A 19,245-nucleotide genomic window follows, 5' to 3' on the forward strand; every position below is an offset into this window, starting at 1 on the left:
GACTAAGGATGTAACTTGGTGGCTAGAAAAGGCTTGCCTAGCTGTAAGTTCAATTCCCACCACACAAAAGCAAAACTACTTATTGGATAGCTGAAGAAATTTCTGGTAATTTTTATGGCTCATACCACAAAAAATTAACTCTAAGATGGTTTGGTGGTTTTGATTATATTCACAGATGTCAACCATTAATTTCAGAACATTTTATCACTCAAAAAATTAGCTATTTTTTTCCCATCAAGACTCTGGTGATTACTGACCTAATACTTTCTTTCTCTACTCATTTGCCTATTCTGGACATTTACAAATGATTTTAACACAGTATAAAGCCTACTGTGCCAAATTAATGCTACCATTTAGTTTTAGCTATCTAGGAAAACTGGCAAAGCAAGAAGCTTTCAATGGATAACAAACAGGTATGTTTCAGTTCGTGAGCACAATAGCAATTCAATCAGGTCTATTAAAATGCTGCTTAAAGCTCCAGTTATACTATTTTACAGATAAGGAAAAGAATTCATCAACATGCACTGATCCAAAACCACACAAGATATACAAAGACAAAGCTGAAACTGAATTTAGGACACCAAGATGTTAAATGCTTAACCAAATTATGTTTTGTTCTAAATTATTTCATCATTTCTCACTAATGATCAGTATCCAACAGGTGCTTCTGCACTAGTTCCCCCAGAGCTAGACTATTTTGAGTTTTCTCATACAGCCTTAGAATAAGTCTAGCTCAAGAGCACTATCCTAAATCTTTCAAAATCATGTTGTACTGCCTACTTATTGACTGCCCATCTCCTATTACTCTACTTCCCAATAATCAGGAGTGACAGCTTCTTACTGTTCATTTAACACCTTCACCACTAATCAGTCCTTTGTCTGCTGCCTCCTACTCTTTTTCCGTCTAGAAGTTATTATTTCTATTTTCTTCTCCCTCCACTCCCTGACCACTTTCTGGAGGAAAGTTCTCTACAAAACCCTAGCTGTCCTTAAACTCACTATGTAGACCAGAATGGCTTCAAATTCAAGAGATCTGCCTGTGCCTCTAGAGAGCTAGAATTCGGGGTATGCACCACCATGTTCAGATAGTGATCATTTTTTTAAAAATCAGCTTCTCTTTCTTGTTTGTTTGGCTAGATAGTTCTATTTTTTTCCCCAAACAATCTCCCATATCTCATTCTGTATCTGTGCTTATCACTAATTCAGTATATAGCCCAGGTTGACCTCAAACCAAAAGCAGTGTTCCTATTAGGATTATAGGCATTAGCCATTGTGCACAGTTTATTTTATTTATTCTTAAATCAGAGGTTATGAAGAACTGAGTCATACTATCTTCAACTTTAAACATTTTTTTTGTTTTGTTTTGTTTTGTTTTTGAGACAGGGTTTCTCTGTGTAGACCTGGCTGTGCTGGAACTCACTCTGTAGACAAAGCTAGCCTCGAACTCAGAATTCCGCCTGCCTCTGCCTCCCAATTGCTGGGATTAAAGGGATGTGCGCCACCACTGCCCAGCTAACATTAAACTTCTTGAATGTTTTGGTTACACAGAACGAGAAAAATTAGCCTGATTCACAAAGTTTGCATGGCAATTTCAATGTTCTTCTCAATCTAGCTTGAATCCAAGATTATCAGATAAAAACATTTTTGAAATGCACCTAGTTAGTATTCTCTAGCAACTGCTTTTATTTTTATAAATGCAGAGTCAGAAGTACACAGAACTCAAAACTATTAATAAAACAGTTACACAAGATGAATGATTTATTCACTAGTTACTGCAAAACCCACCAGAATTTCAACAAGATATAAACAAATATGCACTTAACTGAGCCTGGTGTCCTTTCTACCTTATGTAACTAATGCAGACATACACAGGCATGAATCCAAAATACCAATGCACAACAATCTTTCTAATCAACAATTTGGTAAGAAGGGAAGTTTTATTCTGGATTCTACCCCCCCCCAATAATGTTACTTGGATATGGGTTAAAGCATTGCATTCTCCAATGTGTTAAGTCTTTTAAAATTACAGGCAAGCTTATTACAAGGAATAGTTATATGTTTAGACTAACACTACAGAAAGACACATTTGAGTATGGAAGAACTTAAGTCAAAAGTCCTCAATAATGAAAGTGTGCTCATTTCTATGGAAGTTTAATCACAGAGGTGGTTTAGGAATAAGCTCAGAGATCACATAACAGGGAAGTAGTACTCAGTAGATAGTTAATCATAACCATGAAGATCTCTTTGAATCTTTTTCACCTGACTACATGGTAAGTTAAAACTTACATGGACTTCAATATTGAACTAAGTGTCATCCTTAATTTTTCAACACACTTAAATACTTTACTTTGATTTTTTTTGTTTTTGTTTGTTTGTTTTAAGAATCTTATTTTATGTGCATTGGTGTTTTACCTGCATGTATGTCTGTGTGAGGATGCCAGATCCTCTATAACTGGAATTACAAACAGTTGTGAACTACCATATAGGTACTAGAAACTAAACCTGGGTCCTATGGAAGAACACTCAGTGATCTAACCACTGAGCTGTCTCTCCACACACTCTGTTTTGGCAAGGTTTTTTGTTTGTTTGTTTTGGTTTTTCAAGACAGGTTTTTGTTTTGTTTTGTTTTGTTTTTTGAGACAGTTTCTCTGTGTAGCTCTGGTTGGCAATCAAACTTAAAAAAATAGCTGAAACAATGAGCAGAAGAATAAAAGATAAATGAATTTTTCTTACATTTAAAGTTAAATAGTAACAGTAATAAGTTCATCTAAAAACTTCTCTAAAGGTCTGTCCTTGGGCCTGGGTGGATGGCTCAGTTGGTAAAATGTTTGCAATGAAAATATGAGAACTTGAGTGTGGATCCAAAGCACACTTTTTATAGTAGCCTGCTTTTAAATCCCAGCATTGAATGACAGAAACAAGAGGACTGGAGGGAGCAGAAGAGGCCTGGCCAATTATTGAGCTTCAGGTTTAATGAGAGATTCTGCCTCATAAAAAGAAGGCAGAAAGGGCCAAAGAGATGACTCAGTAGTTAAGAGCATTTGCTCCTATTGTTGACCAAGGTTAGATTTCCAGTACTCACACTGTGGTTTACAACCATTCCTAACTCCAGTTCTAGATAACTAATATCTTCTTATCTCTATGGGTACCAGGCAAGTATGTGGTACCATGCAGGCAAGACACTCATACACATAACATCTTAAAAAAAAATAAAAACAAGCCAAGTGATAAAGGAAGACACTTCACTTCTACACAGGCACCACTCCACTCATTGAATAAATAAAGTAGTATTCTCCCGTTAGAAATAGTACCTACAGGCGGTGGTGGCGCACGCCTTTAATCCCAGCACTTGGGAGGCAGAGGCAGGCGGATTTCTGAGTTTCGAGGCCAGCCTGGTCTATAGAGTGAGTTCCAGGACAGCCAGGGCTACACAGAGAAACCCTGTCTTGAAAAATCCAAAAAAAAAAAAAAAAAAAAAAAAAAAAGAAAGAAAGAAAGAAAAAGAAAAAGAAATAGTACCTAAGTAGTAGAGGGTCTGGCTAGCATGCACGAGGCTCTGGGTCAGATCCTCAGTAGTGGTGGTAGTCAAACACACACAAGAAGGGGAGGGAGGTTAAGAAAAAGAAAGCAAGTATATGTGGTCTAGCATACTCATAACAACAACAATTTCAAGATGCAATTTTTCCATTATCTTTTGTTACTTCTGTTGGAGAGAGAATGCTGAGCTTTGTGGATCATGATATACATATGAAACTTCAGACATTATATTATACTTTATTCTTTTTAAATGCTTACACTGGAATGAAAAGCAAACCAATAAATATTATAATCGCCTTGAAGTTTATTTTTTTCAAGACAAGGTCTTACCATGTAGGCAGGCCTGGAGTTCGGCAGTATGTAGACTAGGGGCCTTGAACTCCAGTCTCTGATCCCTGAGTGCTAAGATAAGGGGTGTACCCTACACCCAGCTGGCTTGATTTTTTCTTGAGGAAGTCTGCTTGTAAGTTGGGTCTTTGTGGTGCTAGAGACCAAACCCAAGGTACTTATTGTACTAGGCAAACAGTAAACCCCTAATCTATAATATTAACCTTCAACTTTCTGGTTTTTGAGCTGGAGTTCTACTGTGTAGCTCAAGTTGACTCACTGTATAACCCAGATTATCTTTCTGTTTACTTAGATTTATAGGTCATGGCAACAGTTACAACTCAGAATCCATTGACTAATTCTGTTCAAGTCAGTCTCATGGGCACAGGAAAGAAAAGGGTTAATTCTAGTGAAGCAAAATTATTCAATACAAAAGACTCATACATGTTTTTACTTACTGGTATATATCCTAGAACTTGCTTTGTAAACCAAGACAGCATCAAATTCAGAGATCCACCTGCCTCTGCCTCCCAAGTGCTGGGATTACAGACATGCACCACCGCCTGGCCATAAGCTATTTTATGATAGCTTTTGCAAGTCATTTAATTATTCTTTTTTTTAATGTATGTAAGTACATTGTAGCTGTCTTCAGATACACCAGAAGAAGGCATCTGATCACTTTACAGATGTTTGTGAGCCATCATGTGGTTGCTGAGAATTGAACTCAGGACCTCTGGAAGAGCAGTCAGTACTCTTAACCGCTGAGCCATCTCTCCAGCCCCATTTAATTATTTATATGCTCAACTTCCTTATCCATAAAATACCAAAATAGCATCTATTCTTTTTTGGTTCTTTTAGTTGCTTGATCTTGAGACAGGGTCTCATTACATCACCCTGGTTGTCTAGAACTCAGAGTGCTGGGATTAAAGGCACACAATACCATCATGCCTGGGCTCACTTTCTTTTTCTAAAATATTTCTTTATTATTTGAGAATTTAGAGAATCTCATACAATACATTTTGATCATAATCTTTTCCCTCCCAACTCCTTCCAGATCTTTCCCTACCTTCTTATGCACAACGGTGGTTGTGAGCCACCATGTGGTTGCTGGGACTTGAACTCATGACCTTCCAAAAAGCAGTTGGTGCTCTTCCCCGCTGAGCCATCTCACCAGCCCTTTCCCTACCTTCTTATGCACACAACTTCATGTTTATAAGCATGCACCACTATGCCCTCCTTCTTTGAGTTCTAGAGATTAGACCTAGGTTTGCGTGTTAAAAAGGTGACCACTCTAATGACTGAGCTCTCATTATATCCCTAATTTTTAATATTTTTAAAAAGAACCTTGTAATAACTGCTAAGTTTATCTAGTAAGCCTATATATATATTATTTTCCTAAAATCTAACTGGTCTTTTTAGAAAACAAATCTGCAATGAGCCAATATTCAAAAAATTAAACCACATCAGAATTTGTAACCCTGTAAAAATAGCATTTAGGGGACTGGAAATGTAATTCAGAAGCAGAGCAATATATGAGGGCCCTGGGACTGACTTACCAAATAAGAAAACAAACACAAACTAGAAGGATAGGTTCCAGACACAGGTTGGCATACTAAGATTCTTAACTTTGGAAACCAAGCAAGATCAAGTCTAGAAATAGAGAACCACAGAAACTAGGACACACATGGATGAAGATGGGCAAAGCAAGTGACAACTTCAGTGCCCGCCTGCCCCTCAACCCCAACACACACACACACACAAAAAGGACCTTTCTCAGTACTTCTAGCAAGCAACTTAACCATCTATCTATCCCAAAATGCTAACAGACAGCATGGTAGATTTGACCTTACAACTCCAATGTGTTCACATTCTAACACCCAGCATCTGAGACTATGTAACAATGCAAAGGGAAATTAATCTTGCAAATAGAATATGCAGCTGACCTTGAAGTAAGATTATCTTATGCATGTTAGTCCTTTAATAAGGCAGAATCAGAAATCTGAAATCTGAAGATGCGCTAATGCTGGAGGAAAGTCTCAAACTGAAGAATAGGGTGGGTATCTATTAGTGGAAAATGACAAAAAAATATATATATATTCTTTCCTCAATCTTCAAAAAAAAAAAAAAGCTACTGACACCCTGAGCTTTAGCCTAATGACAGCTAATTCAGACTTCTTTCAGTACTCCTAAATAATGAATTTGTACTTTAAGTCACTAAATTTGCCATTTATTAGAGCAACAGTAAGAAAATAATACAGCCAAGCAGTGGTGGCATCCCCCTTTAATCCCATTCAGGAGGCAGATCTGAGTTTGAAGCCAGCATGTTCCAGAGTGAGTTCCAGGATTGCCAAAGCCACACAGAGAAACCATCTTTAAACACACACACACACACACACACACACACACACACACACACACACTCACACAGTGGGAGGAAGGGAGGGAGGAAGGGAGGGAGAGAGAAAGGAGTGGCACAGTAATAAAAGCAGAAGTTTTTTATGAAGTCAAATTTGGATAGGTATCTCAAGAAATGGTCTACCTTTCCTCTCAGCATATTTGTTGATTGAGGACTACACAGGGCCTAGAAACTAAAAGGGAAATCTCTAAAATAATGAGTGATAATATCAGTTATTTAAGAGAGGTTATGGGGACAGGTCTGTGGTAGCATATAACCTTTAATCCCAGCAGAAGACAGAGGCAGGTAGATCTCTATGAGTTCCAGGACAGCCTGATCTACAGAGTGAGTTCCAGGACAGCCAGGGCTACACAGAGAAACCCTGTCTTGAAAAATAACAATAATCAAATAAACAAACAAGGAAAAATATGAGACTCAAGGGAAGGGACTCTCAGAACACTCTAGGAAAGGGACTCTTTTAGAACACAGGTTAACAGGACACTTAGCCTTCCTGGTTAAAGTACTCATCCACCACTGAAAGAACCAAGCAAAGGGAAGAATATTGTCCTTTCTGAAGGAAATCTACTCTCGTAGTACACAGAATTCCTGAAGCACTACAGACACAATATATGGCACACTATAAAATATCTAATGATAGAATCAGATGACCAAAATCCAAGAAGGAAAAAAAAAAAATAGCCGTATGAATTGACTCAGCTGATTCAGATACTAGACATACTAAATTTCACCTGTGTACCTAGGAACTTAAAAGCAGTTTGGAAGTGCAGGCCTATAATCTCAGTTCTCAGGAGCCAGAGGCAGGAGGGTCACAAGCTCAAAGCCACCCTAAGTAACGTATCGAAATCCTGTCTCAAAATTTAAAAGCTTAAAAAAAAGTGTGGAGGCAAATAAAAAAGCCTACAACCCCAGCAGCACTTGGGAAGTGAAAGCAAGAGGCTAAGTAAGCAACATCATCCACAGCCACTATCAATTTCACAACCAGTGGGAATTACAAGATCCTGATTCAATATAAAACAAAATGGTTTTGTTTCTGTTTTTTTTAAGTGACAATGCACTTTGCCTAGCATGCATAATGCTCCAAGTTCAATCCTTAGTACCTAGAAATTTTTTTAAAATAACCTGTATGGCTAAACTGGGTCTGATGACCTGAATTTGACCTCTGGAACGCACATAAAAAAGCAGGATGTTGGGCTGGAAAGATGTCTCAAAGGTTAAGAGCACTCACTGGCTGCTCTTCCAGAGGCCCTGAGTGACAGTGAAGAATTGCCATGGAAAGCTTACTAGCCAGCTAGCCTGGAATATGGAAGAAAGAACCTGCCTCGTCTCCACATAATGCTATGGCACTCACAAGCATACACACAAACACACACAATTTTTTTAAAGTAACTTAGAAAATCCTAAAGAAAATGGAACAAAGCACAAAAATACCTGAGACGGAATCAGTAAAACACCGTAGTTTACACCAATGAATCAAACAGTCGGACAGGCATGGGACACACCTGTAATTCTGGTATTTGGAAGGCAGACGCAGAGAGTCACTGTAAGTTCCAAGCAAACCAGATCGATACATAATGAACCCGTCTCAACATACAAAATAAAGAAGCAAACAAAAACAAATAGAAATTTTAGAATGGAAGCTATAATTATTTTCCTCTGGAGATCTTAACTACTGCCAGTGATCTTAACTACTGAATCTTCTCTCCAGTTTCCTAAAATGCAATTGTTGTTTTTTAAGTTCTTTGTATTTTAAAGTTGTTGGGGTACCGAGGCATAAGGATCACAAATTCAAGGCAAGCTTGGGTTAAATAGCAAGTTAAGGCTTGTCTGAGCTATATATAGAGCAAAATCACTTTCTCAGAACACCAACAAGCATGGCTGGGGATGTACCTCAGGGGAAAGTACCAACCTATCAAGTACAAGGCCCTATCACCACATGCACACAAAAGATATTCAAAAAATGACTGTGTTGTTTTCTGGGTTCCATTGTAAGAATGGTGTGGAGGGTTTTTGTTTTTGTCTTGTTTCTTTCTTCCCTTAGTGGAGCATCTTTAATTCCAGCAGTCACAAGGCAGAGGTGGGCAGATCATTTTGAGTTTGAGGCCATTCTGGTCTACATAGTGTTTCAGGACAACAGCCAACACTTCATAAAGAGACCCTATCTCAAAAAAATTTTTTTTGTTCCTTGTCCTCAAAAGCCCAAAAAACTCCATTAATAAGCCTAGTCAGTATTTCCTTGTGTTTATCCTTGAGATAACATCAGATTTTTTGACTGTGGACATAATGCTTCTTTATTAGTTTTGGAAGTGTTCCCATCCTCCTTTACTTCTGATCTTCTGAGGCTTGAGCCACACATATATTAGCACTTTTGTTAGTTCCTCTGTGTTTATTGGCCCGCATGTTATAGGCCTTCTTTCTTCCATACTTCAATTTGAATAATTTCTATTGACCTCTTTTGTCTAATATGCTATTAAATGCATCTTAATTAGTGCTTAATTTTAGATACTGTATCTCTCAATTTAATTTCCAGGGTATACAAAGCCCTCTTCTGGCATCCCTGGACATGCATTACACAGACATATACACAGGCAAAACACACAAACATAATTATTTTTAAAATATCAGGATTTAAAATTATTTTTGAAAAAGTTTGAAATATACTTTAGTGACAGAATTTGTCTTGCATGTTGCCACCCCCTACCCCAAGAGAAAAGGAAGAAAAATAAAACTAGTTACAAAAATGTTTATGGATTCCTATCTCTAACCAAAAACTATTCTTCTGAGTAGTGCTACTGCAATAAGTAAAATGAATGAAAGTCCCTATCTCCTAATCATGTCATTTCACTATAAAGCCAGAACACCAAAAATAAGTCAGTACATTAGGTTAGTAACCTTAAGAATTTTACCTCAGTCCTAACAATCTCTGTAAATATTGGTTCATAACGTTATGTATCTTCCAAATGGTAATGGATTTTTATTAAATAGTTTTTCAGTATTAGAAAGCTATTTCACAAAGGCAAATAAAGCTTCTCAAAATTCTAAATCACATAAGACTCAAATTCAGCAGCATTTTAGCTGTTTTCCTTGAAACAGCTGATACATTCTGGCTAAAGAAAAACATCATGTGTGATAAATATCTAAATAACCATAATTTGCTAATACATCTTCCAAGTAAAAATGCTGCCCCTTCAACATTGCTCATAAGTCAAAAATTGAGCACATTTTTTTTTTATTTAAAACAATCATCATACTTTAGTTTGTGGAAGTATTTTATGCATACCTCTCATTTTATGCCAAAAGCTGAGAAGATGTGCATTTATGACATAAAACTAGCAAACCAGGTATGGTGGCATACACATTTGTGACCACAGCACTTGAGAGGCTGTAGGGGAGGGAAACTAGCTCTAAGGCAGCCTGATCTACATAGTGAGCTCCTGACCAACTTGGACTATGCAACTATAGAACCTGTCTCAAAAAAAACAAAAGGAATTGGTATTGAACTTAGACTCATTTAGAATAAGTGAAAGTGTGTGTGGTGGGGAAGAACATGATGAATTATCAATATATTAGAGTAAGTCTTGCTAAGTACCTTAAGTTTTATCTACTCGCTGCTTCTACACCATGAATAAACGTCAAAACATTTATGAAGAGAAATAAGTAACACCTAGTCAAACAGCTTCTTTGTGGACAATCCTTTGAAAATCAACACTGAAATAAATCAACTGGTAATACCATTATGTCAGCTCAAATAAAGAGCCAAGGAATGACGCACATGTATAAATGTTACATCTAAAAAGGCCTTTAGGCTACACATGGTAGTGCACACCTTTAAACTCAGCTTCAGTGGGCAGAGCCAGACAGATCTCTATGAGTTCAAGGCCACTCAAGCCAGGGCAATATAGTGAGACCTAGTAACAAAAAAGAAAGATTAAATAAAGGGGCTTTTAAAAGTTTGTACTCTTAACCAGAAGTGGTAACACATCCCTTTAATTCCTGCAGGGTTAGGTGGATCTGAGTTTGAGGTCAGCCTGGTCTACAAAATAAGTTCCAGGACAGCCAGAACCACACACAGAGAAAACCTGTCTCAAAACCTATCCAAAAACAAATAAATAAAAGCTTGTCTTCTTAGAATTTAACATTGTAGTCTTATACTATTCACATTTGCAGCATTTAGAAGCCATAAAATAATTTACTAGTACTTGAAAAGAATCTTACTTGGCTTCCTTTGATTTACAGATTATCTGGTAAATAAGGAAAAATTTCAAACTGTTTATCTAGTATTTTTCTGTCAGAATATGTAAGTATGCTGCATGTTGTACACACAAAGACCAAGGAGTTTCAGCTTTCACCATCAAAGCCCTCATATTTAGTCAAGTAAAAAGACTTAAGATATAGAGATGGCTATATCACAAGCTCTTGTGGGCTACACAAAATATCCATATAAAGTGCTAACCAAAAAAAGAAGCATTGAAGCCGGGCAGTGGTGGCGCACGCCTTTAATCCCAGCACTTGGGAGGCAGAGGCAGGAGGATTTCTGAGTTCGAGGCCAGCCTGGTCTACAGAGTGAGTTCCAGGACAGCCAGGGCTATACAGAGAAACCCTGTCTCAAAAAAAAAAAAAAAAAAAAAAAAAGAAAAGAAAAGAAAGAAAGAAAGAAATCCGTAAGCAGTTTTTTTTATTTGTTTGTTTGGGGTATTTTTGGTTTTTCAACCAAAAATAAGCAGTTTAAGAGAAAAGCAATTACAAGAAGTGATAGCATGAATAGAAACAGAAACTTCCTAAGTGTATGTTATAATTATAAGCACTGCAGTCAGGGCTGTGCGCGACTAGGACAGGGACAGTTAAGATGGAAAAACATTAGATACTAAAATGGAAACTATGACTGCCACAAGGAAGGAGTATGAACTATACTTTTAACAACAACAAAATCTCTTTTAGGCAAAAGAATAACTTCTACATGTGTTTGATACCAGTATGATAGATGAACTGAATGTCTAGAGTAAGAGACAAAATAAAATTAGAGGGCCACAATTAGGATTAGTTATTAAGAGAAACTGGAAAAAGGTAATCAATCTGACCTGGGATAACTGGATGGTGGAAAATGCAGAACATGAAGAATGGCTCTTAATAGTTAAGATTAGGTAAGATATTCAAAGAAGAGCTGCTCCCATCCCTGACAAAAGAAGGAAAAAAGTACCTGCCCAAAATGTCTCCTCAGTCAGTGCTGAAGAACCAGCCATGGTATCAACTTCTAGTGTAAATCCTTGCTAAGAATCCTTGCCTCTAGAGTTAGCTTTCTTAAAAATTAGAAAATTATAGATAGACAGTTAAGCTGTTTAGAATCAATACACTAAGTATTTCTTAAAACTGGAAAATTATACCTAAAAGATATACTGTCAAGTAACTGGAATTGGTAATACATCTGAATTGGAAATATGATTAAAAAAAAAAAAATTAAGCCTGAGGAAAGTGTCAGTAGTTATAACTATTTCTAGTATTATCTAAATTAATGTCTCAACATTAAGGAAATGTTATTAATATTTTAGTTTTGTGTATTTCTGCCAAGTCACTTCTGACACTACTCTTAAAAGGAGATCATAAAAGAGGAAAGAAAAACAGCTACTCAACAATGTGCGCATTTTAAAACATTACATGGGAAAACTCCTCTAACAAAATATAGCACGCCTTATTTAAACTCTAAATTTTAGCCTGAAAACCAGACTTAAAATTTTCAAAGTAATACTCTGAAAAATTGACTTGCCAGAAAAGCTAAGTAACAAGCTTTTTTTTCGAGCTTTGTTCTAAAATTCCATACTATCCAGCATTTTAACTGGCCATCTACTGCTACACAGCAAAAGACATTTATCCTTGAATTAAAGCTGAAAAAAATAAAAAAAATTTCGGAAAAAAATTTAAATCATATGATTGCAAAAGTCTACTTGACAGCTCAAAAGGGCGGGTTTTTGGCTGAGCATCAAAGACAAGTGGATCTCTTGGAGTTCTAGGCTAGCCTGGTCTACATAGACTTCCACAATAGCCAAGAATACATAAAGAGACCCTGTCTCAAAAGAAACAAAAAAAGAAAAAGAAAAAAAAAAAAGAAAAACTTTTAGGCTTTGAACTAAAAATAATAAAGACTGCTACTATTATCACCAAGGGTTCCATAGGATCCAGCCTACTTTAATTAGAAGCATGATCATTTTCTCATCCAAAAAGGAGTAATCATCAAATGCAGCCTAAACATATTCTTATTCTACTTATTACATGACCTTATAGGAAAATTAGCTATTTATAGTTATTAATGTAGTTGACATTTAAAAGGAAAATAACAAAAAAAAAAAAGAGTGGCTGGAGAGATGGTTTAGCAAATAACACCAGATGCTGTTACAGTACAAGAGTTCAGTTCCCACCATATATCTACTAAGGGCAGCTCACAACCATGGGTCACTACAGCTCCGGGGATCCCAACACCCTCTTCTGGCCTCTGCAGGCATCCACATACCCACACAAAAACACTATTTAAATAGTCTTTTAATTTTTAAAAAAATACAAATAAACAAACAAAAAAAAACAGTGGCTAGCTAAAACAGAGAATGCACTCTGTTGTGGTTAGCACCTGATGTGTATGGCACATTTGTAGTCCTGGCACCCAAGAAGCTGAGAGAAGACCATCATTGGAGCCAAGAGTAAACCAACAGAGGGAAATTTAATTTCAAAACACAAAATGAAATAAATTAAAAAGCTTGAAAAGAGGGGAATGAGTAAATACATGCTCACTATGTCATAAACAGAACGATGATACAGCATGAGTTCCAGGATGCCCTGAAGTGTGCAATGAGACTCCTGTCTCAAAGATACATATACAGATATATTAAGTCCTGGGTATAGCTCAGGGATAGAATACTTGCCTAGTATATGTCAGGCCCCGAGTCAGACTACAGGAGAATTCAAAGTTTATAGAAAGCCAGAACTATATATAAAAGGGTTTTTTTGTTCTTGTTTTTTTTGGAGATAGGGCCTCACTATGTAGCTCCTCTGGCTATCCTCTAGTGCATTATGTAAATCAGGCTGGCCTCAAACACAGAGATTAACCTAACTGACTCTAACTCCAGAATGTTGGGCATCTCAAAGCCTGGAAAATGAGCCATTCTCTTTAATTCTACAAGTGGACTTACACGAAGAAATAAGAAAACATTCTCCGTCTGACCTCTGAGGATATGTATGCTTTTGAGTTAAAAACTATAAAAAGCCAGGTGAATTATACAAATTAATGTGTAATCACTAAGTTATTTAAAAGAGTAGTTACTTATAAAAAAAGGTCTTCAGAAATTCTTTCTGGTTTTGAAACCTGCTCTTTCTCCCCACTGAAAACATTACACAAAATCATTCTGGTTTTCTTTTTTAAAATATATTTGGCTATGCAGTTTACAGAAAAGTAGCTACAGCTCATGTTTTGATGTCTCCTGGTAACTTATTTTGTTAAGTTTCTCTTTACTCATGAGATTTCTTTCTTACAATGTGCATGTATGCCCATGCAATGCTTTGAATTTAAATAACCTAAAACAGAATCAAGCTTAGTTTAGATGTGTAAGAATACTAGTTCAAGGAAAGATGGTCTGGGATATATCCTACCTTTGACTTGATTGATATTTCTAAATATAAACTTTCAACAAGGGATATATGCTCAGGTGTTCATGAATGCTATTTAAGAACAGCTTTACTTATAAAGGCTAGAATAATGAAGCAAGAAAATATAAAAAAGTAGGACACTTCCCACCTCCACCCCTGCCAAAATCCCTAATTTTTATAGGTCTTAGTAGTTCATCAGCATTCATTCTTATCTAAACCAAGAAAGGAAGATGTCATGCATATCAGCTACCCTGACCTAGGTAACTAAAACTGACAAAATGAATGATATTTAACTAAAGTAAAATACACACTTTTAAGTCAAAAAGTTATTTCTGATAATATCCTTGATTTACTTCAAAACATAATTATAATGCCAGTAAGCTAGGTAAGTCTGAGAACATCAGATTTTATATAATTGCATGTAAATAAAAACAATTCAAATTTTAACCACAAATTCCTTGCTAATGCAATTCCTTTTTCTGTTTCTTTAAAAAAAGAAAGAAATCTCAATTATCTAAGAGAACTAGAGCAGTGAAACTTATGACTTCTACAATCTTTCCACTTATTTCCAATGCACCATCATCTATATTGAAAATTGAGATCTCCACTACTAACACTAGATGAGATTTCCCATTATTCCAAACACATTCTTTAATGCCTAGATAGTTTAATCTGCAAAACGGTGCCTACTGAATGAGACCATAAACATGTTCGTAATGGAAACTCAGCAAGTAGGTAGTGACTGAGAATCTGTCCAAGAATATTAAGCCAACCCATTCTAAAAAGAAAGCAATGTGCTTGAAAACAAGAGTAACTTCTTGTTCCTATGTAGTTTCCTTCCATGTAACAACTGTTTTCTAAAAGTTAAAATGAATCAAGATTTCACCCTGATTTTTCATTTTTCCTACACGGAGGGCTGCCTCGAACCTTTGCTCTACCAATGACCTGTTACTATCTCCAGTCCTCTTTTTACTTTATCTTGAGACAGGGTCTCACAAAGTTGCCCAGGACAGCTTTGAGCTCACTCTGTTAATCCAGGTACGACTTGAACGTGCCATCATCCATCTGCCTCAACTTAAGTAGCTGAAATTTCAGACTTTCACCACAGGGTTGTGTGTGATCGTTAGTTTCCAATCATATCCCATTCGTAACAACTTTTCCCCCAAACAAATGGAAATTTATTTCCTAAAGCTCAAAAATAGAAAATCTGATATATATAGTGTTAAACGAGATGCAGTTACTGGCCTGAAGCAAGTTTAACTTTCTATGCACGAAATAGAAACCTTTAGAGAAAGGAGTTCAGAAGCCGGAATGCCTCTAACTTTCTAATTCACAATAGAGTTTTGTCCAATTAGACAACACTGCGTTTTATTGTTGCTGAAGCTGCAAGGGTGGGTAGGGGATCTGCAATAACTATTCCAACAGCTTCCATCAAGTTACTTTCTACGACTGGAAGCAGTTAAGATCCCAAACAGAAAATATGCTGCTGCCCCCCCCCAAATGTAGGCATAAGCCTCACCATCAGAAAATAAGGCCCATCAGCACCTCTTCCGAGAAATAGTTCCCTTCCCCCACCTTTAAGTAGCCACTTAAGACTGCCAAGGAGATCCATTTCTTTATTAGCCAGTGCCCACTTGGGGCAATCATACACCAAAGCTGCTCTGAAGGGCCTGCCCTAATCCCATCTGAAAACTGCTCAAGAGACTCAAGGGCTAGGGATAAACCTTGAGAAAAGGGCTGAGTTCTTTCTGACACCTCTTTCACACTCACCACCTCGCCCCCCTCTAGCCCGCCCCTGCATCCCATCCTCCGGCCAGAGGAAAGACACTCGGGCCGTAGTCATGCAGGAACTGCCGGCCATAGCCGCTCAGGCAGCCCGAGGCCTCCGCCATGCCAGGACTCCGGGAAGCACCGCCCAGGCGCACCTCCCGACCGGCCGGCAGGGCACACAGGCCCGGGACGAGCCAGGCCCTGGCCTGCTCTTCGGCGCCGCACAGGGCGCCTGGGTCCGCTCCCTAAGCCGGCTCCGGGGCCAGATGGCGTGGCGGGGCCCCTCACCTGGATGACCTCGTTGACCTCCCGGATACATTCCACCATGTGCTGCAGGATCTGTTCGGCCGTGAGCACCTCGTAGCGGTAATCCTCCTCCTGCTCGTGTCCCGGGCCGCCGCCGCCACCGCCACCGCCGCCGCCGCCTCCGGGACCCAGAGCGCTGCCGCCGCCGCCGCCAGTCTCCCCGCACAGCAGTCCGTCCCGCTCCCCGCCGACGCCCAGCCCGGGCTCCACCAACTCCACCTCGCCCAGATCCAGGTTATCATCGTCCGGCTCGTCCTCGTCGTCGTCCTCCTCCTCCTCGGCGCCGCTGTCCTCCTCGCTGCACTCCTCGTCCTCGTCGAACTCGTAGTTGTAGCCCTCGTCCGAGTCCATGGCGCGACGCGCGCGGGCCCGGCAGACGCTGGCCGCGGCGCGGAGAGGGCGGGGACGCCGAGGCCCCGGCTCTCGCTCCGGCTCCGGCTGCCGTCCGGACGCAGGCCTGGTTCCGGCCCCGTGGGCCGCGGCTGCTCCCCGGGTGCGGCGGTTGGAGGCGGGCGGTGGCGGCGGCGGGGAGGGCGCGGAGCAGGGCGGGAGGGAGCGCGGGGGCCGCTTGCTGCCGGCCTCAATCAGACGCCGCTCCGCTCCGGGCTCGGACGGAAAACAGTCCCCTGCGCCACCTCCGCGGCCGCTGCTACCGCTACTGAGCCAACAAAGGGGCGTGCGTCACCGCGCCGCGCTACGTCATCGCGTCGGTCGGCTGTACGTCACGTCGCCACGCCCCTTGGCCCCTGCGTAGTATTTGGGGAGACCCCACGGCCGAGCCTGAGGAGGACGGGAGCGCGGCGGCACTGCGGTGGCCGGGCTAGACTGAGATGCTGTAGGTCCTTGATGTGAGGAGGCTGAGGCCTTCCGGTCGTGGGGAGGAGTCCGGAGAGCGGAGGGTTTCGCCGCGGACCTTTCTCGCTTCCGGGCCTCACAGGCACATCTGACACGCCCTGGCTAGTTCCGGGAAGCTGGTAGCTGCTCTGCTAAAGTTCCGGTTGCCCGAGTTACTGCCTGGAAGGTAGTGGTGCGCGGAACCTCCAAGTTGTGTGACAGGTAGTTGGAGTGTTGCTGGCCACTCGTGTGGCTCTACCGCGGTTCTCAGGTCCCCCTGACGTGACGTCATAGTGAAGAGACAGTTCCTGAACTCATCTTGACGAGCATTTCTTGAGGGTCCAAAACAATGTGAACACTCTTGTTTCTCAATTGATCTCTAAGGCTAAGGCCATCAATTCCTTAATTAATCACTAAGGGCCTTCCATAGATTAGCGATCATTTTCACTGAGTCCTAGTACCCAGGTTATAGCAAAGGCACCCAAGGCTCTAAAAATAAAAGTGTGTATGTACCTTGTGGTGGCATACACTTGTCCGGCATACAAAAAGGGCCCAGTTTCAGTCCCCAGCAACTGAGCAGAGAGGCTTTCTGATACATAATAAACCATACATTAAATGTAAATTACAGTAATAATTCTAGGAAACAGTACCTGCAAACCACATCTACAAAGACTAAGAAAGGCTGCTTATCTGGAAGTAGTGCAGAAGTGAGCTGGGTTGATGGATGGCTATTTCAACAGGAGAGGAGAGGAAGATGGCCTTGGCTCAAAGCAGAAGGTTCACGGTAGTTACAACACTGAAGCTTAAAATTCGATCAGTAAATGGGAAATATTGGGCAAATTAGTTAGAGGTCATGACAAAGCACTTTATGCCTTTCCAAGACTGGGTTTATCTTGTTTTATTTACTTTGGACTTAATACCTTGAAAATAGGACAGCAGAGCCAGGAAAGTGTTTTGAAGGAAGCAGAGGCATAAGAAACCTCCCTCTTCCAGTAACATGAAGGACTGGCCAGTCTCGAAACCTTTTAAAAGCTGGATCCTTAATAGATACAGTACTTAAGATATAGACTCTGTCTAGAAATTGCCTTTGAAAAGTGGAAAATATATAGATACATACTTGTCTATTTTGTTCTCAAATGATCAAATGATTTATTTCTTTTACACACATGTATATGTATATGTGTATATGTATATATACTTACTAGGTTGAGGGCATGGCAAGTAGAGATCAGAAGATAGCTTATGGGAATCAGCCCACACTCTTCACTATGTAGACTCCAGGAGTTAGGTTCAAATCATCAGGCTACATGGAAAGTGCTTTTCTGTACCTGCTGAGCCTTTCTCAGTTGTTTTTTTTAAAGTAGGATTTCATGTACCCAAGGATAATCCTTGACTCCTGAGCTTCCTGCCTCTGCTACCCAAATGCTAGGATTTGAGACATGCACCACTATACCCACCTCAAATCAAAGCTCTTAACATCAGCTCTAGGTTATCTTGATCCTTTGAGTCATAAGTTATTGCCAAGTCTGAGACAAGCCATAGACACAAACACCCTTTGTTCTTCTCCACGCCTGTTGTGTTATATCAATGGAAATAATTCAGGAATATTTGTGTATTCATTAACTATTTTATAGTTGTCACAAAATAACAGACAAAAGCAAGTTAAGGAAGAAGAGGATTAATGTTCACATTTTGAGGTCAAGGTCTATCCTGTCCAAGAAGGCATGATGACAGAAGTATAAGACAGTTGTCACATTGTATCACCAGGAATAAGAGAGAGAGATGAACAATAGTTTTTAGATCACTTTCTCCTTATTATTAAGTCTAGGACCTCAGCCTATGGAATATTACAGCTCACACATAGGATAGATCTCTCACCTTAATTATTGGATCTATAAAGTCATAAACTGCCCAGAGGTTTATCTCTTAAGTAATTCTGGGTCCATCAAGTTGATATTAACCATAACAATTTCAAAACTAAAACCCCTTTTTGTCATATTCCTTTAGGTACTACAGTGGCTAGCCACTATCAGAAAAATGCATAGCAATATGCATTCTATAACTGAGTTTCAATCACAAAGCCAGCTGAACTCTCAGTACTACTCAATAGTACTGTTAAGTTTTAAATTTTGTTCTCATAATATGACTTCTTTCATACCTTAGTTTCCTCAAACCTCCAACCCAGTAGTGTGGGTAGTGGTTTACACTAAAATCTCAAGTTTGAAGCCACCCAGCTTAGGCTCCATGGAGAGACCATGTCTCAAACAGAAAACTACCAACAGCAAAATTCACTCCAAATTTGCCTTTTCCAACTCTCTCAAGCACAAGTGTATAAGTTATATAAAATATGAAAACATCTGAACCATGTTTAAAATTTTGATCTTTGAAAATATCATCATCACTGAAATATGCTGAGCAGCTAGATACTT

The 19,245-nt window shown here is 39.4% G+C and overlaps 1 protein-coding gene across 2 annotated transcripts in view; it reads right to left on the reverse strand.

Moving 5' to 3' along the window:
- The window catches only part of Arih1 (ariadne RBR E3 ubiquitin protein ligase 1), an 87,929-nt gene extending 71,237 nt beyond the window's left edge, over nucleotides 1-16,692 (reverse strand). The window contains exon 1 of one of the 2 annotated variants that reach the window (XM_031345452.1): nucleotides 15,965-16,692. In XM_031345452.1, coding sequence (XP_031201312.1) covers nucleotides 15,965-16,333 — 369 coding nt within the window. In that variant the 5' untranslated portion in view covers nucleotides 16,334-16,692. The remainder of the gene's footprint in view (nucleotides 1-15,964) is intronic. The other variant, XM_031345453.1, reaches the window with a different exon arrangement.
- Nucleotides 16,693-19,245: the final 2,553 nt, after the last annotated feature.

This window comes from Mastomys coucha, unplaced genomic scaffold (genome assembly GCF_008632895.1).
Source record: "Mastomys coucha isolate ucsf_1 unplaced genomic scaffold, UCSF_Mcou_1 pScaffold23, whole genome shotgun sequence".
In the NCBI taxonomy this organism is placed as follows: Eukaryota; Metazoa; Chordata; class Mammalia; order Rodentia; family Muridae; genus Mastomys; species Mastomys coucha.